Source organism: Ascaphus truei, chromosome 8, assembly GCF_040206685.1.
Source record: "Ascaphus truei isolate aAscTru1 chromosome 8, aAscTru1.hap1, whole genome shotgun sequence".
Lineage (NCBI taxonomy): Eukaryota > Metazoa > Chordata > Amphibia > Anura > Ascaphidae > Ascaphus > Ascaphus truei.
Window position 1 is genome coordinate 76,290,615 of NC_134490.1, and position 21,882 is coordinate 76,312,496.

Here is a 21,882-nt window from a genome sequence, read left to right on the forward strand (position 1 = left end):
AATAGTTATAATACTGTAAGTTCAGGGCAAAGATGCCACCTTTTTGTATCAATTCGTGACTGAAACCCACCAAGGTATCAGACATATCTACAATTGAAACATGCTTTACAATATATTTTATACCTTTCAAACATATTGCATCTTGGTTTTTTCTCGTCTCATTTTAAAATAAATTGCTCCCTCTTATACAGTATATTCCACGTGAGTTTGTCTGTTTGTCTACTTTTACACTAGTGAGGAGCGCACTATTTTGAACTTTTTATATACATATGGACTTGCCCCTCGTGGAGGGGGAACTTTGAGTGCTGCACCAGCTGTGTATTGTTTGTTGTCTGCTTAATATTGTTACTGGTCATTATATTTATAATTGATTAAACACATATCCAGTAGATCTATAGATTGTTGCACGTTTATACATATATACCCATTTGAATATTTTTGTGCACTGATTAGAGTAGCAGTACGAATACAACAGAAGACAGGGGTGCCAAATGCTACATCAAATTGACAAAACATACATGGTAATAAGTATAAAGTTTAAATACTTGCCTGCATACCAACGTCAAGGTAAACCAAAAATGCAGGTCCTAACACTAAAACGGTGAACCCTTCCTGTTACCTCTGTATGAGGGGAAGGAACTGCAGTGAGTTGTCCATTCAGCAAATTGCCAGAACCTCCCAAGTTAAAAAGGTGGGGAAGGGTGAGCTCTGGGGGGACGTGCCACCTACCTCCGTTTAACTGTTACCAGTCAGAAATTGATTCAATTTGAATGGACAAGACTAACTGCAGTTGCTTCCCCTCATACAGAGGTAACAGGAATGGTTCACAGTTTGTGTTAGGACCTGCATTTTTGGTTTACCTTGACGTTTGGTATGCAGGCTTACAACGCTTTGGCCAAAGGTTTTAACTAAAAAAACAAGTAATTATTATTAGTATTGAAGTATTTAAACTTTATACTTATTACCATATATGTTTGTCAATTGAATGTAGCATTGGGCACCCCTGTCTTTTGTTGTATACATTTGCCACGCTCATTAGCACTCATTTTGGCATAAATATATATTCATGATGTGGTGAGTGTAGCAGTTTGAGCTAGCTGGGAATGTGTGTGTGTTAATCAATTTCTGACTGGTAATAGCGGTAGGAATAGTTTTTCTAGTTCACTAGATTGCCGCCTTCCAGTGTCAATCAATCCTTCAGTCAGTCAGTGTAACTCTGCAGCTAATACTGTACAAAGAACCTTGCTCCAAACCCCTAATGGTATTGCGTGCTGCCCAGAAGAGAAACTAGTAAAGACTGGAGAGATATATCCAAAGGCGGATATAAGAAGTCCCTGGTTGTGGCGCACTGCAGACCTTTATAGTATAATGCGGTCAGAGGTAGCAAAAAAAATATGATAAAATCAATTTTATTAACATAATAGGTATATTTTAAAAATAATCGCATAGCCAAGTAAGGGTATATGTCTATATGTTGAAGTCTATCAGTTATTCCATTCACATACTTTTGGAATGTACATAGCGAGTAGTCTAGACCGGTAAGTCACCAGTGTAAAAAATGGTCCAAAGTTGTATTCTGAGCTGCCTATCTCACACTGGTATGTGTAGGCACTAGGGGTTTAGTAGGAGTTTTATGTCCTGTATCGAGCTGCGCGTGCTTCACATTGGTCTGCCAGAATAGTGGTATATCTAACTACCTAGTGGGAAGATGAAGGTAGATATATGGGGAAGCTTTAACCATTGGTATGCTGGGCTAGTAGTTATTGACCGTAAATCTGTAATCCTATGGTAAACAAGTAATGTGTATAATGTTAGCAATTCCTCGTTAGGGGATACAGGCAGACAGGTAGGGATGTGGATCCTAAATAAGTGGGGACTCACTCTAATCTAGTACAATGATGGGGGAGTGTTATGAGTCATCGTAGTATCCCTGGTGCGTGTACTGTCTTCAAAGTCTCGCTGTGCATGCGTCGCAGCTCCTTCGTGGGTATCGTGTTGTTGTGACCCGGGGAAGAAGCAAGAAAACCGCGGGGTAAGTATATCTAGATCACTGAATGAATCAATTGTTTTTGCTAGATTGGCGTAAGGCTAGGGGTCACAAATTCACTTTGTTTATATAGTAACTCCGTTAACATGTCCGACTGAGCATGCGTTGCGTTCGATGCAAATCTCCCGTTTTAATTCTACCAGAGAGAGGGGTGAAAGTCAAGAGGGATTAATTTGTCTCAATGTCTCTATAACTAGGATTCTCCACCTCTCCGTCTAGAGTGTTTACTCTTTTATTAAATAGGATGTTTGTAGCGTGGGGTTTGCTGTATTCTATAACCGGAGCCTCAATAGATATCTACCAGGTAATACCTGCTTCCGTGATTAGTATAGTGTCAGCATTCAGCTTATTGTATAGATAGGGAGGTGGTGTGCCTCCAGCCTTGGGGGTATTGCCCCGTGCTGATCTCCTAGGCTGTATACATAGAGAGTTCTCCCATATAATCTTATGTAAGGGGGTCACCCCCGGTTCCCCTGATCTTCCTTTGCCCCCTGCCTTACCCCTGTGGCAGTGGGGGAAGGGGACGGCAACTTCTCCCGGTTGGCGCCACCATCTGGGCCGGCGCAGTCGGGGTCCTGATGCTCGCGCATGCATGAAGGGTTGCGCATGCACAGATAGCTGCAGCGGCCATGTTGTGGTTGGCGCGAGGTTCGCGCAATGCGCTGAGGTTGGCAAGGGTAGCGGTGGCCATTACAAGTATGCAGGAGCTCTGGGAGGTTGCGCAGGCGCAGTTAAGCGTAGTGGCGGCTATTACAGCTTTGCACAGGCACAGGAGAGATCGCGCACGTGGTCCCCATAGGAAAGAGGTCTTGAGTGGACTACATCTCCCAGCAGCCTCTGGGGAATGCCCTATGATCCCTGTCACCTGCAACCAGCCAGCCACTGAGACTTGCAGATTCTCTGCAGCAGGGAATTGGATACATTGTTGTGAAGCACACAAGGCAGTCAGGCTGAGGATACAGAGAGGGAAAGAAGGGGGGCAGAGAAGCTGCGAGCTTCTGCCCTAGGCCAGAAATCCCCAGGCTAGAGCTGAGGCCCTGACTCCCCACTAGTGAGGGTGGGTGGTCACAGGGACAGGCCCTTAGAGAAAGATCCTGTGCAGTCCTTTAGTGCAGGGAGAGAGAGAAGACTGGGAAGGGGAAGAAGGAGCTCTGCGTGTAGAGAGGCAAGTAGCCTCTACACTAGGCCTCATACCCCTGGCCCAGTTATTATCTTTGCCCCAGCGTGTTGGTTGCTTCAGGGACAGGCCTTAAGGAAGGAGATCTGCCCCTTTAGCTGTTTGGTTAGTTAAGGAAGCACTCAGTGGCGCGCAGCCTGATTCCTGGGTCTGGGATCAGAGCCTCAGTTATATAGAGACTATCTTCTTGGAGGCCACGCCAAGCAGTGACTGCAGCCTGCCGGCTGCAGGCGGATCCCCGTCAAGGTACAGACAGCGCGGAGCTGTGGTGATATTATCTACACCGGAATTCACCCCACGCGTAGGAGGACATCACGTCGGATCAGCCGGATCCAAATCAAGTTGTATAGCGGCACCCTTGGCTGGAGCCCCGGGCAGGTATCTATAAATAGTGCACCAACACGTCAAGGGATAGCGCTATCTCCAACACACGTGGGTGGGGTTTGGACATAAGGTACTTTGGGGAATACCTAGGTTGATGTGTGCACCCGGTGTACTTCCATGTGTGTGTTATATGCATCTTGCTGTGTGATACAGGTACCGGAGTTATTAGTATTAGCAATAGTAAACAGTTATTAGCATACACTGTGTGCGTGTCTTATTATTGTGGTTCCTGTAAGAGGACCATCCCACTCAGGTGGGAACCCTTACAGGTGGAGGCGCTGTGTACGACGAATCAGGTAACCCCAGGCTCCCAGTGGCGGAGGTTCAGGTCTTCTGTGAACGCACCACACCCGGTAGCACAAGTGTATTTCCCCACATGGTCCATATCTGCGATTGGGGGGGGGGGAGGTGTTACACTTATGTTTACAGACCACTCTCTGCGCAACTGTACATAGACTTTATGAGCACAATGGTATCATATTACAATATAGAACGCTTTAACTGACATAGACTTCAAATATAACACACTGTCGGCGAAGACCCGCCTGCAGTGTGTTATATTTGAAGTCTCTCAGCACGGGGCAATACCCCCAAGGCTGGAGGCACACCACCTCCCTGTCTATACAACAAGCTGAATGCTGACACTATTCTAATCACGGAAGCAGGTATTACCTGGTAGATATCTATTGAGGCTCCGATTATAGAATACAGCAAACCCCACGCTACAAACATCCTATTTAATTAAAGTGTAAACACTCTAGATGGAGAGGTGGAGAATCCTAGTTATAGAGACATTGAGACAAATTAATCCCTCTTGACCTTCACCCCTCTCTCTGGTAGAATTAAAACGGGAGATTTGCATCGAACGCAACGCATGCGCAGTCGGACATGTTAACGGAGTTACTATATAAACAAAGTGAATTTGTGACTCCTAGCCTTACGCCAATCTAGCAAAAACAATTGATTCATTCAGTGATCTAGATATACTTACCTCCCTGTCTATACATCAAGCTGAATGCTGACACTATACTAATCACGGAAGCTAGTATTACATGGTAGATATCTATTGAGACTCCGGTTATAGAATACAGCAAACGCCACGCTACAAACATCCTATTTAATAAAAGTGTAAACACTCTAGACAGAGAGGTGGAGAATCCTAGTTATAGAGACTTTGAGACAAACTAATCCCTCTTGACTTCCACCCCTCTCTCTGGTAGAATTAAAACGGGAGTTTATGCATTGAGCGCAACGCATGCGCAGTCAGACATGTTAACGGAATTACTATATAAACAAAGTGAATTTGTGACCCCTAGCCTTACGCCAATCTAGCCAAAACAATTGATTCATTTAGTGATCTAGATATACTTACCCCGCGGTTTTCTTGCTTCTTTCCCTGGTCACAACAACACGATACCCACGAAGGAGCTGCGACGCATGCACAGCAAGACTGGGAAGACAGTACACGCACCAGGGATACTACGATAACTCATAACACTCCCCCATCATTGTACTAGATTAGATTGAGTCACCACTTATTTAGGATCCACATCCCTACCTGTCTGCCTGTATCCCCTAACGAGGAATTGCTAACATTATACACATTACTTGTTTACCATAGGATTACAGATTTACGGTCAATAACTACTAGCCCAGCATACCAATGGTTAAAGCTTCCCCATATATCTACCTTCATCTTCCAACTAGGTAGTTATATATACCACTATTCTGGCAGACCAATGTGAAGCACGCGCAGCCTGATACAGGACATAAAACTCCTACTAAAACACTAGTGCCTACACATACCAGTGTGAGATAGGCAGCTCAGAATACAACTTTGGACCATTTTTTACACTGGTGACTTACCGGTCTAGACTACTCGCTATGTACATTCCAAAAGTATGTGAATGGAATAACTGATAGACTTCAACATATAGACATATACCCTTACTTGGCTATGTGTCTATTTTTAAAATATACCTATTATGTTAATAAAATTGATTTTATCATATTTTTTTTTGCTACCTCTGACCGCATTATAATCTAAAGGTCTGCAGTGCGCCACAACCGGGGACTTCTTATATCCGCCTTTGGATATATCTCTCCAGTCTTAACTCAGCAGCTACAATGTAATCTTGTATTACTAATGTAGCATTATCTAGTGTTCCAGTTCGCAATTTAAACTGCTGGGAATATTGGCAACGAATGATCACAGACAGGAAAGTGGTACAAAGATCTTGCACTGCTGGGGTATGTGTGCTAAAGCCTGCTATAGAAATCTTAGGAGTCTCAGTGAATGAAAACTCATTAAAAATGGCATTACGTGTTGAAGAATACACATGTAGGATATTGCTTGGATTGCACATTTAATGTATCAATGTATTTCTGTCCAATTTAACCTCATATGCACCAGTCTGCAATTAGTGGAGTGGTTTCGCAACAAACCGGGGAGTAGTTACCCAATGTACATATTATGAGATGTATAAATGTCTGCATCTGAAAACAGTTTTTTTTTTCTTTTATTAGCACAAAAAAAATATCTGACCTACAAATTAATGGGGATAAATTGGGAGAATCCTTGATGGAGAAGGATTTAGGAGTGCTGGTAGACAGTAGGCTTAGCAATAGTGCCCAAAGTCATGCAGTAGCTGCAAAGGCAAACAAGATCTTATCTTGCATTAATCGGGCAATGGATGGAAGGGAAGTAAACATAATTATGCCCCTTTACAAAGCATTAGTAAGACCACACCTTGAATATGGAGTACAATTTTGGGCACCACTCCTTAGAAAAGACATTATGGCACTAGAGCGAGTTCAGAGACGAGCCACCAAATTAATAAAGGGGATGGACAATAATCTAATTTATGAGGAGAGGCTAGCTAAATTAGATTTATTTATATAAGAAAAGAGGCGTCTAAGAAGGGGATATGGTAACTATATAAAAATATATTCGGGGACAGTACAAGGAGCTTTAAAAAGAACTACTGTATTCATCCCACGGGTAGTACAAAGGACTCAGGGGCCATTCCTTAAGGTTGGAGGAAAGGAGATTTCACCAGCAACAAAGGAAAGGATTCTTTACAGTAAGGGCGGTTATAATATGGAATTCATTAACCATGGAGACTGTGATGGCAGATACAATAGATTTGTTCAAAAAAAGGTTGGACATCTTTTTAGAAGGGAAAGGTATACAGGGATATACCAAATAAGTAAACATGGGAAGGATGTTGATCCAGGGAGTTATCCGATTGCCAATTCTTGGAGTCAGGAAGGAATTAATTTTTCCCCTTATGAGATACAGTAGAGGCAACGTTTATTCTAACATTTGCCGTAAACTAGCCGGGTTACATTCTGGGTATGTGCTGGGTATGTGCTGGGTATGTTCTGGGCTAGTTTGAGGCATGTTTAAGGCATTTCTGCATTGACTAACGACCCATAGGATTAACACAGCAGGGATCCCTGGCAGTCCAATTCAGTTTGAATGGGACTGCCAGGGAGCCCCGCTGTTAATCTGATAGGCCATTAATCAATGCAGAAATGCTGGGGATAGTTTAAGGAAAGTTTAAGGCATGTATTCAGAATGTACCTGGGTGTTTCCTGGGTTTTTGGGGGAATTGCCACTGGTTTTTGTTAGAATAAGAGTTGCCTCTACTGTATCATTGGATGATCTGACACTGGGGTTTTTTGTTTGCCTTCCTCTGGATCAATAAGTAAGTATTGATATAGGTTAAAATCTGTCTACATTTAGCATAAGTTGAACTTGATGGACGCATGTCTTTTTTCAACCTCATGTACTATGTAACTATGTCACTTGACATGTTATGGTTTACTTTGTATGACATTTAAGGAGTTTTTCGATCTCTTATATACTTTACAACAGCAAAGGTATGAGTCCAAGTACCACCTTTAGGAGATGAACATGGTTGGGTGTGGAATAAGAGGAAGTGTATTTAGAGAGTTACAGTATATAACTATATACATTGTAGTCAGCCAACCTGCTACAGTATTTAAAACATAACCTTTATTAGATATAAAAAGAAAGCAACTATGTAGAAAAAAAAATAATAAACCCAAAACTCTCATATAAAATCAAAATCCTAGACAGAGTGGGAAGGCAGTGTAATGATTTTTGTGTTTTCATGGTTCTTTGAATTTTCATGACATTACCCAGAATTCCTGGCTGCAATGAAAGCATTGTATGCAAAAAGATAATGGCCAGAGGAAGAATTGCAGACCTGTCTGAGACATGTGAATGTGCACACAAGTGCTATTTTTAATTGAAGTGACAAAGAATCTTTAATAGCTCCAGACAGGGAGCTCTATATTTATTGCTGCATCGGCTACCTCACTGACTGTATTATGGAGGTAAATATCTTCTTTGCAAAGTTTGTTGTTGCAATGTAAGTTACATTTATTCAAAGAGCCCTTAAAATATCTCAGGGCCTGACTGCGTCTATGTTTCACCTAATTATATTGCAACAATGTGACAGCTGATTTCAGGGCCGCCGACAGTGGGGGGGGGGGAGAACCAGGACTAGTGTCCCGGGCCTGGTAACTGCAGCAGGCCCGGCTGCCGGAACTCTGATTGCTGCCGCCGGGCCTGGCTCTCGTCAGCTGCTGCATTGTCCCACGCTGGTTCTCTCTCTCCAACTGGTGTGTGCCGGAAGCAGAGCCTGACTTCCGGGTGCACCAAGATTTCGGCGCGCACTGGTTGTAAAGAGGGAAGACCGGCGTGGGAGGAGTCAGCCGCTGAGGAGAGCCAGGGCCCATTGGCCGGGTCTCTGGTTGCCGCTGCTGGGCCCCGGCTCTCCTCAGCTGCTGCCTCCTCTTCCCACACCAGGCCTCTCTCACCCTCCAACCTGGGTGCATCCGGAAGTCAGGGTCAGCTTCCGGTGCACACCGACGGGAGACAGAGGCCCGGTCTGGGGCGAGGCAACAGCAGCTGGGGTGGCACCGGCGGCAACCAGAGGTAAGTGGTAAGTGTATTTCTGGGGGGCTGTGGCAAGTGTATTTGCAGGGGATGGTAAGTGTAGTTGCGGAGAATGGGAATTGTATTTGGGGGAGTGGTAATTGTAATTGGGAGGGTAGTGGTGTTTGTACCTGTTGGGGAGTGTAGTGGTGTCTGTATTTGGGGGGTAGTTTTGTATTGGGAAGGATAGTGTGTGTGTATTGGTGGGGTTTTATAGGAGGGGTAATTGTATGGGTATTGGGGGAAATTGTGTGTGCGACCAAGGGAGGAGGGGTAAAAGAGTGTGAGGAATGGGGGGATTGAGTGAGAGGGGGTAATTGAGTGATAGCGGAGTGGTGAGAGAGAAGACAAGGGTGTAAGAGAGGGAGGAAGGAGAGTGAGTGAGAAAGAAGGGGGGGAAATTAGAAACAGGGGGGAGAGTAATACAGGTTTGAAAGGGGAGGGCTCGCAAGGCCTCCGCTGCCGATGAGGGGGGGGGGGAGGGGGAGCAGGAAATCTTTCTGCGGCCCTAGCTGCCTGCCTATTACAAATTCAGAAAAATAAAAAGTAGCAATAGGTACAGCTGCCTACAAATATAAAGACAACATGGCTAACCTGACTGGCGGCAGCTGCAGTATCAACAAATAGAACTCTGATTGCCAGAAGATCGTTATTCTAGTGCTAGGTAGCACTGGAAATACATCATCTCCCTAGTCATTTCAAAAGTCATAAGCATCATGTTAATAGGAAGTTCCTCAGTTGGAGAAGCATAGTATATCATTTCTGAGGATATCTGTTAAGTATAAAATGACATCATTCCCTGCCTCACCAGTACGATAACCTACTGTACATCCCTCCACTGCCCTTTCCAGACAATGTCGCTGCTGTGACATCACTTTTGCCCGACTTGCATTGTACTCCGGGGAGGAGCTTCATCAGGGGAAAAAAGTTACCACCCATGTTGTTGTATCCTATATACCCAGTAACGTCTGCTACATCTGTAAGCAGGTATTTGGCACCATAGGTCTTGCAATTGAAATGATTGATAGTATGGGTACGCATACTATGTGATTCAAGGAATTGTTTATTGGGCTTCATGAATTGACAGGCCTTACAATTCCCATATTTATAGGAGCCCAAAACTTTTGTGAATAGCCAAGTGATTTCATATGCTTTAGATATGATTACTTAACAGTTATATTTGTAAGAAAAAACGGGAGAGACAGGCCGGAGAGACAGGCCGGAGAGACAGGCCGGAGAGACAGGCCTGAGAGACAGGCCTGAGAGACAGGCCGGAGAGACAGACCGGAGAGACAGACCGGAGAGACAGAGCCGGAGAGACAGAACCGGAGAGACAGACCGGAGAGACAGACCGGCAGACAGACCGGTAGACTGACGAGAGACAGACAAACAGACAGATAGGAGACAGGAGAGAGACCGTCAGACAGGAGAGAGACCACCAGACAGGAGAGAGACCGCCAGACAGGAGAGAGACCGCCAGACAGGAGAGAGACCGCCAGACAGGAGAGAGACCGCCAAACAGGAGAGAGACCGCCAGACAGACAGAGACACAGTGAGACACAGACAGAGAAACAGACAGAGACACAGACAGACAGAGACACAGACAGACAGAGACACAGACACACAGAGACACAGACAGACAGAGACACAGACAGACACATTTAAAATGTTAAATCCACCATGGTGTGTGTGTGTGTTTGTGTGTGTGTGTCTGTGTGTGTCTGTGTGCGTCTGTGTGCGTCTGTGTGCGTCTGTGTGCATCTGTGTGCGTCTGTGTGCGTCTGTGTGCGTCTGTGTGCATGTGCATGTGTGTAAAATATTTTTTTATTTCATTTCAAATAAAGAATATGGTCTAAATCAAAAAGAAAAAATTAGAGATAATACACATTGATATAATGAGGACAACTGATATACTGAGCTGCAGATTTAATTTAAAATGCAATTAATTGAAGGCATAAAGTAACCTAATGTTTTCAAAGGGACATTGCAAGTAGATAGCAGATTACTGTAGGCAGTATGGGTCATGGAAATTGCTGATACATTTCTGAGGATATGATAGATGTCATATTCATACAGTGGGGCGACTGCAAACTAATCTATGCGTTCTTGCTGTTGAGAAAGGCACTGCACTGGATTAAAATATATGATGAATATCTTAATCCGCACTTGGTGGTTATTTAACCTTTTAAGGGCTCAAAGACGTAGCTACTATGTCATGGGGTCTGGACTCCTGGGCCAATGACATAGTGGCTACATCAGAGGATGGTTCTTACACCTCCTTTGGGTGATGTTTAATTAATAAATATATATATTTATTACATTTTCAACCTGGCTCCCATGGCTGTGCGCTGCTGTTCTTTCATATTTCTTTGCTATGTTATGGGGTCTGGTACGCCATTTTCTGATGTAGCCACTGTGTCATGGGCCCCACATAACGTAATGGCTACATCAGAAAATGGCGGCTCGTTTTGCTAAGGGAGATGGAGTCCTCGATCTACACTGATGAAGAATGGAAAGGGGATGACTCCTACCCTTTTGTCCGATCATTAGTGATGGGGTGATCACGTGACCGCTTCAGAGAAGCAATCACATGATTGGAGGGCCCTTGGCACTCTGCTGCTACGGCCCCTCAGGCACTCAATGGGTAAAAAGGGTGTTGTCTACACCAGCGTTTCCAACCTTTCTTTGGTTAAGGAACCCTAAGTGAAATTCTGAGGGACCCCAACCCTCTCCAATAGCAACTATGATCAGATGCATTGTAAATTCTTCTATATTTAATACAATTTTCAAATGCCCAGAAAATTGCAGGGAACCCTATAGGGAGGCCCGGGGAACCCTGGTTGAACCACACTGGTCTGTCTACACTATTGAGATAAACCATGTTAAAAGAAGCTTGAAAACATAGTATAGAAGGACCTCCTGGGTCATTCATTCTATGTGGATAGATTCTACACACACACTAAGGGGCATATTCACTAAACAGTGATAAAACCAGTGCATAGCTGATTGACTTCACGTTGTTTTATCGTGCTTTAAAACATGTGGGTCAAACGGTATTCACAAAGAAAAAAATAACAGTTTTTATAACAATTTTTTTAAAGTGCGGTCAAAAAATGCCGCATCGAATGACTTGTCGTTTCTTTTGTTTCCAAGTCCTATCGCTCGGCAACTGATTGAAGCTACAGCCTGGAAGAGCTGCACGGAGACGCTGCGTCTCCATGCACGGCTCTTATAGGTGATAGTGCTGTTTACATATTTATTTTAATATTAGTGTGCGGGAGCAGGGGGTCTGCTTTGATTTCAGCCTCGGGAACCCCTACTTCCCTAGATACAGGCCCCGGTATGGTGTGCCAGTATCCACACCATTTTTAAATTCTCCGCGTCCGGAGGATTAACTGCCTTAGCAATTGTAACCGCTAAGGTAATAAAGAGGCTAAATTCTACTGCCACCCTCCCGCAAAAGCCTAAACACCCACCCTGGGGCAACTACAAGCTTCACCCACCCCCTGTACCAATAACTATGCAGTGCCTGCTATTTAACCCTTTCGCTACCTTAGAGGTAGCCGCTAAGGTAATGAAACTGGCTGCAATGTTATTATTATTATTGCATAGGATTGATACCGGAGGCTGGTGGGAACACCCAGAGACCTGGGGGCCCCGAATCTCCGGGGTCCTGCACATCTCCAGGGTCCCCAATGGTCTCCGGGGGAGGGATGGCCGGGTTAGCGCCGACTTCCGGTATCAATCCTGTGCAGTAAAAATAAAAGAAAATGCTTTTATGCATCTTGCAATATCTTTAGCTGGCGCCGAAATATTGCAAAATGTTAAAGTTCGATTTGCTTATCACAGCTTAGTGAATAGCATTTACTGGCAAAAAAAAGGTGATTTTGGCCTTTTTTTGGTCAGAGTGTTAAAGCTTGTTAAAAAGCCATTAGAGCATGACACTGCCCTGTTATCACGGTTTAGTGAATAGCAAAGCAGGCAGTTTCACGCTATAAGGGCATTGATAGTACTATAAACCATTTATCACTGTTTAGTGAATGGGCCCCTAAATGTACTAGTGTGTTGTATTATATAACACAAAACTCTCCTACTTGTGTGTCTGATGATTGTTTTTCTGATTTAACCTAAAGTTTATTGCAGAGTATTACTATTATTATCTTTTATTTGTATGGCACCAACATAATCAGAAGCCCAGTACATGTGGAAGGGGGGACAATATGATGGTGTGACAAAAGAGTACACATAGGTTATGACAAACTGAGACATTAGGAAGGAGGTTCCTGTCCCAATGAGATTACAATCTAGAAGAACTCAGAAAATGGAAATGTAAGGTCCAGATTGACTAGTGGTGCAAACCTGGAAGACTCCTTACTGCTCATTCACATGAATGGGCTGTAAGGGGACTTGTGGTAAAATCTATTCACCACTTTTCTCTTCAATATACATATCTCTTATATCTCTCCTATGCCTCTGTTCCTGTTACCCAACCAGCTGTTACTGTATATATATAACACGATGTGTGATTACAAGCTTATTAAGTGCAAGTAATAAATCAGAACTGGATCTGCGTTCAACCACGTCGTAGCTGCAGTTATATTCCCGTTCTTTGGAAATTAGAGACGTTACATTCTGCCTTTCTGCACAGCTCTAATTACTGAAAATGCTCAACAGATGAAAGGCTTTGAGCAATTTTACATCTGTTTGGGGGAGTATGTGACTACAGCGGCTATAGAGCACACGATCATAACTCTGTACAGTACAGAACTCTGGTATCACAAAGTGTTCTACTCCCACAAGAACTCACAATTTAATCATGAGTACCTGATGGCACGGGGAATTAATGGACTTGCCCAACATCATGCAGAGATGGTTTTAGAGTGAGCTAACATGCTTAACAGATACACACTATATATTTAAAGCGGCTCTGCACATACAGTACAATCTAAATGAAAACTATCCCACTTCTATAATATCCACAACAAAAGTAGTAACAATTTAAGATGCGTACTAGATTTAAAACGCCAACTTTAAAGAAATTGTTACCCAACAGAAAGAACAATATTTGTAGTGGGTAAGTCCAATAGGATCTTCAATGTTTATGTCAATTATTTGCTAAAAATCATCCTGCAATAATGCTTGAAAAAGGCTTGTGGAATACATCTGAACAATATCACAATAATTACGACAGGAGAAATAACATTAGAATGCAGTAGGTGACGTGCTCTGGAGTAGTGGCCTTCCGAAGAATATTTATCCTATATAATAAAATCACTTGTTTTTTAAGATAATAAATCTGTGGATAGACATGATCTGTTTTACAATATTCCAAAGTAGTTCATGATTTATAACAATGGAGCTTCACATTTACTTGCATTAGTACAGGAGTGTCCAACTCTAGTCCTCAAGGGCCACCGACAGGTCAGGTTTTAAGAATATCCCTGCTTCAGCACAGTTAGCTCAAGTCAACGACCGAGCCACTGATTGAGCCACCTGTGCTGAAGCAGGGATAATCTTAACACCTGACCTGTTGGTGACTCTTGAGGACTGGAGTTGGCCACTCCTGCATTAGTATGTTAGATGATGATTACTACAAACTACTGTATATTACAACAGCATACCTAATCAAAGTGCATCACTTGCATACATACATGATGCCTCCTTTACCTGTATGGCTATAATAATATTTGAAGAATATATGAGGTTATTCCCCAAGCAATGCTGAACATTAGCTCTACTAACCATCATATGCCCATATTCACAGAGCTCTGCTAAGTGAGTTAATATGATGTTAACCTACAGATGTAGCCAGACTCCTCGTCTCCGGAGTGGCGGCTGAAACAGTAAAGAGCCGCGGCTCCGGGGGCACTGCCGGCTATGACATTGCTGCAGGGGGTCCATGCTTCCGGATCGGGCTCCCCCTCCGCGTTAATCCTGCCGGAGACAACCAGTCTGGTTACATTTGTTAGATACAGTATCGCGTAATGCCTTCACGTGCACCTTCACAGCTCAATAACATAACGTTATGTCCTTATCTTCAGATGCAAAGGACACTGCAATAACTATAACGGATCTTAGTGATAATTATATGCAAAATATTCATTTGAATATACTTTGATAATTCAAATGAGCCTATTTTCCACGTATCCCAGGAATGTTCTGTGTTGTGCGCAGGTATCTCACCACGTATTGTATAAAGGAGTGTTTGGGGAAGTGTACAAGTCAATGGGTACAAAAATAGATTTCTCATGTAACCCGAAAATACTTAACTCTCCCTGCGCCCCACTTCATGTCTGAATGGAAATGCCGCCTTTAGGTAAGACATATGTAGCGCCACATTATTTGAATCTAATGCAAGGTTGTATTAATTTAACATGACCATAAGCCTATGCTAATGTGTTGAACAATAGCCATTGTTTCGTTATATTATTAGCTTTGTTGACATACGTCAACATTAGGGAAAATAATGTCCATTGCTGATTTTGGTAACATGACATTGTGTGACCTGAGTTAGCGGACCTCTATGGATCTGACCCATATGGTTTGGATAATGAACACTAACAGAACAGCTATTCAGTACATGGCCCTTTTTATTTTGTATTATTGACAGGAACACATAAATGAGCGCTCTTACCCGGGAACCTGTCCATCCAAGAAGAGCATAGGCGTATTGTTCATAAGGAGTGATCACCAAATCCAGTCGAACAGCCTTCCAGCTTCTGCTCTCCGTCTCGCTGGAATCATTACAACTGACAATGTTCACTCTTCTCTTTTGAAGTTTCAGAATTGCGAAGCATTTCTGAAAATGATCAAGTGCATCGACTCTTCTACTAGGAAGTTTTGTTTCATCAAATGTTGATTCAATGATGTCAAAAAAAAGAAGCAGTCCCTTGAAATAAAATACATTTATATTTATAAAATAGTATTCATACATGTGTAAAGTGGTAAAAAGTATTATTATTATTATTATTATTAATCATCATAATTATATGCTCATAGTTATATAATGTTATTGCTTTAGATCACAAAGGGCCAAATATGAATAAAGGTTCCATCTCTCATAATAAAACCACATCAGTCATCAATTAGCAGGTTATGTTGCACGTGCTGGTGATTTGTCCTTCATGGAACAGACCATCACATGTGCAGCAAATACTGTATAAACACAAGCAAAACAAGGAAGAAAGCAACAAAATCACAAGTTTGAGAATGACTTGAGCAGCACTCAAGAACTCAACTCTTTGGCTGCTGGTTGTGTTCCAGTCAACATGAGCTATGGTGAAAATGATTGATCTGAATCATGTGCTGGACAATGGTTCGAAACGTCGCACTATTCTTTTACCTTGTTGGGTGCAATAAGCTGGTTTTAAAGCAGCAGTCCAAGCTGTCAGTTTAAAAAAAAAAAAATTGCCGCATTAATATGTGCATCAATACAATCCACAAAATGATAAGTAATTAGTTAAGTTGCTGATTGATCCGTTCTCCTGTGATCGATCAGCGAAGATTCAGCTCCGGGGTTCACTAAATGGCTGTCAGTGTAGCAGAAAAGGACCAAAGATGCAAAGTTCTGTGGGGAAGATCATGTGATCAGACAGTCACTATATACAATTGATGCATTGCCAGAGCCTGTTTCAGAAGAGGAAGGGGATGTGACTTTGTAAATGGTTGCTATAGAAACACAAAATGCTTGTTACATTATAATACATTTAATTTCAGAGTTGTTGCTACAAGTATTTTCTCATAGTACAGAACTGGTTTAATTTAAAAAAAAAACACGTAGAATATTGCTTGGTCTGCAGCTTTAAGTTTATACATATACCTGTCACTTGAATTTTTTCATATACATATTTTTTTAACTGGCGTGGTTTCCCTGGTTTGGCTGCCAGCAGCACGCCATGAAGATAAACAGTGACTACTTTGTTCTTTAGTGACTTTGTCTCCTGTATATGAGCTCTTTTTGACTGCAGCAATACTTAGTTTGTTAAATGATTGATCTGTTGAGTAGGAGGGTGTGTGCTTGGAAAGTAATTTCAGTTTCGGTAAATGAATATGCACATTTTCTGAGAGCATACTTAAATTGTTTAGATGTTTAAAGACCAACTATTTACAAAATATAAAAAAATTGTTTGGAATCAGCACTTCAATGTGGGGATGAATAAGTGTGAATGGTGACAGGCAACCTAAGGGACCCCTAAATCCCAAGAAAAATAGGTAGTCCACACTCAGTTTCAAAAAAAAAAAAACTGAACGAGAATCAGATAAGGGTGCAGCAAAAAGAAATGTACTCAAGGCACACAAAGAAGATTTAAAAAGACAAACTATACAGGCAGTGCAACAATAATCACAAATGAAAACAAATTGCAAAACAACAACAAATAATACGCAAAATTATGCTCATCTAAAGTTCCACGGTAATGGTGTTAACAAAGATAAAAAGAGAAAGCTGGCAATGGTGCGCGGCAATACTACGATGGGCTGAAAGACAAAAAAAGACAAAAGCAGAAGAATGCAACACGAGAAGAGAGAAAAATTGCAAATATAAAAACAATGGGGAGCAACGTTTTGGGGGAAAACCCATCTTCAGGCCCATTCCCACAGGTTCTAGATAACCGTACTACTTCCCTCAAAAAGTAGCCAAATAGTGTTTCGAGCCTCTCCCAACCAGCAGGTGTACAGGAAGAATATCGATATCAGAAACATTAGGTGTGTGTTGCAAGGAAGAGTTGCAGCAATTATATTTGTAATTATTTTTCTCTTTTTTCGGGTTACATTTTCCTGCTTTTGTCTTTTTTTTTGCGCTCCATTACCAGCTTTCGTTTTAGCTTTGTTTACACCAGTACCGTGGAGCTTTAGTGAAGTTTCATTTTGCTTATTTGTTGTTTGGCAATTTGTTTTTGAGCTCCTTTGTGATTGTTGTGTTGCCTGTTTTATTTGTTCTTTTTTCCTGTTCTTTGTGTACAGTATCTTGAGTATATTTTTCTTTACTGCACCCTTATCCAATTCCCATTCAGTTTTTTCTATACTTTTTTTGTATGTTAGCTATTTACATGAATTTTTCAGAACAAATATTTGGGTAAAATCAAGACACTGAACAATTGTGAATCCCCCATTTTTTGGCTTTGTGTGGAACAACCCCATTTTAGATGAACAGAAAAAGACATAGCAACATACAAAAATATACACAACAAATACAGCATAACTATTACCATGATATTTCCAAGTACTTTTAATTCAACAAAAAACAGAAACACAAAGGAAGCCCAGAGCTACTTCCAATATGACAAAAATACACCGTGAAATACACACACACTGAAAAAAGGGTAATTTAGTTTAACCCTTTGGCCAAAGCATTATAAGCCTGCGAGCCACTTCAAGGCATGACCATAATATCTCAGGTCCTAACACTAACTGATTAAAATTCTTATTTACCCGTATAATTACAGGAAGAATGATCTGCATTGGATCTGTCACAAACAGCTGCATGAAAAGACCTGTACATATGGAAAGTGGGGAGGGGCAAGCTTAAAACCTGGGGAGGAGGGGCCACTAACCTCCAAACAGCTGAGACCAGCTGAACAAAGTTAATAAACACACAGATACCCAGTAAGATTATATGAGCTTACTGGGTATCTGTGTGTTTATTTACTTTTAATTCAAGACAGGGGAAAAGAAAAAAAAAACTTTTATAATAAAAAGCACAGAAAATATATTTTTTTCATACCTGATTTTTCAATACATTAATTGTGTTGTGTAAAATATTTTTTTCTTTTTCTTTCCTGGGGCATGTAATTAAGATATCCACATCATGCCCAATCTTCTTACCTCTATAAAAAAAAAAAGAGAAGCGGTTACAGTATTTCTTTGAAAAGAAAATATATGACGCCCCTATACAATGATTGATTTTTTTGCCATGGTAAGCAATTTGATCATCACAGTTTGACTTTAGATTTTCCTTGGAGGTATACTTAATCCATCAATGACGCATGTCATTTCCTAGAAACAATGGTTAGAAATGATTCTATATTTTAGTACCACAGGAATATCACTCCTTCTAAATACTTGCACAAAAGTTATCAACTACTGTTTACTTTGACAAAGAATTATCACCTGAGAAAATGGTGTTAATGTACAATCTAAAACGGACATTCGCTAAAGGCTAATCCATTTAAAAAACAAAAACATTTTTTTTTAAATTTAACGCCAATTGTATTTATTGTCCTAATCTTTAAGCCATCTCACAAGCATTAAGGATGCGATACAGGGCTTCTTACTGCAGTTATGAGTCTTATTTTTTTTAAACAAAAGTGTATGCAATGGAGCATTCAAACGAGGAGTTAACAGCTAATGTATTCACATGCTAATCACTAAACTTTGATAACTGGGGAGAATTGGCCACGGACAAACAATATTGCCAATTTGTATTATCTACCCCAGGCAGGCGTTAGGTCTATCTAGCCTATGTTATAATGGCCACTATAGACATAAGCAAGATAAGACCAAGAATGGATGATAACATCACAACATTAAAAATGTAAAACCTATAAATATATAATTTCCCCTTTTAGTCCAAGTGGCCAACTATTCATGGTCAGTCCATGAACGAGGGGCTCAGTGAGTAAAGACACTGACATAAACAATGACACTGTTCGCTCCCCGTGACCTTGGGGAAGTCACTATGTCCCCATGCCTCATGTGCTAAAAACATATTGCAAACTTATCTGGGCAGCGACTGTGTCTGTAACATTCCTAGTGCTGTGTACCGCGCACTATACTGTCCATTGGGAGAAAAGCGCTATATGAAATAAAGTTATTATTATTATTTAACCCATAACTAGCTAGCCATTTCGGCAACTACAGGCTTAATATTTGCACACAGATGTTATGCTTTTTGTGTTTTATTGATAGGGTGTTTATGTTGTACGTTAACCCTATTGGTGCCAGAAAACAGTGCTCTGCATTCATTTGGTAGCCTGAGGCATCAAAGGGGCTAAATCCTCTTCTGCTGTAGGGTTTTTAAAGAAATCGTTTCACCAGGGTTAACTTAACTTTCAGGTATACAAATGAGAATGAATAATAACTAATTTTATAATGAAATATTCTTAATGAATTTGGCGGTAATTCTAAAATTTACTGAAACACCATAATCCCATTTTGTGTTACACCAAATTTTATCACAGCAATGCAAACCATTAGGGAATATAGCCACAATGTCTCAGGAGGGCATTTTATGCTCCTGTTCTCTGTCAGAGAAAGTAGAAGTTAATGACCTCTCCTTAAGTATTTTAAAGAATTAATTAGCGATTATTAAATATATTAAGGCATGATTCTGCTGCTTCGTAGTCTCTGCAGCTGGAGTTATGGTTATCATTAAATACTCAACGTAAAGGTTGTAACCTCATGAATTTTAAAGACCCTCACATGGCATGAAACTCTTAGGAACTGCAACTGTGGACACTTGGAATTTGCATGGCAACCAGTATGTCATCATCCCCAGTGTGTTCTTTATTTGGACTATGCTGAATCCTTAATAATAGAATAGCCGTGTGTCATACGTTTTTAACAATGCTGTGCTGCTGCTATAAGGACACTAATGCATGAGAAGCATAGTAAATGGATGCATATAGGCCCATGTATGACTCAATAGTAAGGGTGGGCACCTTCTCTGGTGTTATGGTTTTGCTGGCATCGATTGGTTCTGGATTTTTTTTTAAACTCAATTTTTGCAAAAGTTTAGAATGTTGATAGTTTTGGCAAAAGTTTGTGTTTTTTGTTTTTAGCGAACTCAAATGTGCACTAGTTTATTAAAAACATCCAAGAATGAGCATTTTGAGGGTTTGGGCTCAAATTGTGCAAGGATTTTAAAATGTGTTCCAAAGTATGACTCAAACTTCCAAACAAACTACGAAGTTCAGGTTATGAACTTGCAATCTTGCCTATTACTCAATAGCCAACAAGGGGTTTGTTTTGTTTCTGTATTAGTTAAAGCTGCAGTTCAGTCAATATCCTGCATGTGTATTTTTTTTTTAATAAATCAGTTCTGTAGTTAGAAAAAATACTTTTAGCATTTTCTGTTTTTGAAAAAACAAATTTGAAAGACCAATTTTCTTGTATTCTATTTTAACAGCCGTTTGCTAAGGCACTGCCCCTTCATGTCCTGTCACAAGCCCTGGCACACCCCTTTGTCAGCCCTGCCTTCCCTCTAGCACATGTCAGTGCAGGAGTGCTCATGAATATTCATGAGCTTCCACTGAGAGACAGAAGCAGAAGAAAAACAGATCCCTTCACTAATTATGTCTCCAAATTTCGCCTATCAATGCATGGAGAACGAATTGACCTGCAGCTATACAGTTCTTTAGGTAATTAGAGATTGCACACATAAAACTATTGAAGTAAAAAAAAAAAAAAAAAAAAAAAAAAAAGACTGAACTGCAGCTTTAAGAACTATCTTTCTAAATGAATAAGTAAGTATCTTTTCCTTGTATAGGAAATGCCACTGCCTGAGCCCACATATCTATAACATACTGAGAATATGTGAGTATGTAAATATGTGGAACTTGAACTTCTGCTGCTTCCACTTGTTCAGCTGGTAGTTCTGGCAATAGGACTGGGAGGTACTGTTGGACTGTTACATAGTGTCCAATGCAGCATTTATTTCTTAGATGCTGTAGGTTTAGTGAGAGGACTATAAAGTACTACTTGAATGGTTACAGTAGTTGATTAAAAGAGACCAAATAAGTTCAAATGAAATGCTTTCTGGAAAACAACCATTACGTTTAATGTGCATTTCATGGTTTTCAATTAAAAGGAGGCTATACATTGGCAAAGTTTAAGTTTAATTGCACAATATATTCTTCAGCACGGAATGGGTTAAGCCATCTGTGTATTCATGTACCAAGTATCTCTGTAATTCAACAGCTGACAAAACAGAAGAATATTTTAGCACATTCCAAACGATATATATTGCTTGAAAATGATTAGAGTAGATTGTTTTTCGCAGTTTACGCCCACACAGATTTGGTTTCTTGAATCAAATCTGTGTCACGTCGAACAGCCGGGACAATAATTGATCATGACTCACAAAGCATAAAAGATGCAAGAAATCTAATATAAACATGTCATTCAGATAATAAATATAAATATCATCAGCCATCAACAAACCAGAGACAAATAAAGAAAATAATGATGTCAAATGTAAATAGCAATGCGCGTTGTCATTGTCGTTCAAGTTATTTTATGAGTTTGTTTCTTTAGTTTTAATAATAAGTGTTTCGGTGAGACATGCAATGAATGCCAAACCAAAAATGT

General features: G+C 41.0%; 1 protein-coding gene across 1 annotated transcript in view; it reads right to left on the bottom strand.

Annotated features, from left to right (window-relative positions):
- DNTT (DNA nucleotidylexotransferase) overlaps nucleotides 1–21,882 on the bottom strand; it is a 257,582-nt gene that overhangs the window by 23,203 nt on the left and 212,497 nt on the right. The window contains exons 8-9 of the mRNA XM_075613065.1: nucleotides 18,299–18,401; nucleotides 15,212–15,466 (exon numbers count right to left, since the gene is read on the bottom strand). Of these exons, the coding sequence (XP_075469180.1) occupies nucleotides 15,212–15,466; nucleotides 18,299–18,401 (358 nt within the window). The remainder of the gene's footprint in view (nucleotides 1–15,211; nucleotides 15,467–18,298; nucleotides 18,402–21,882) is intronic.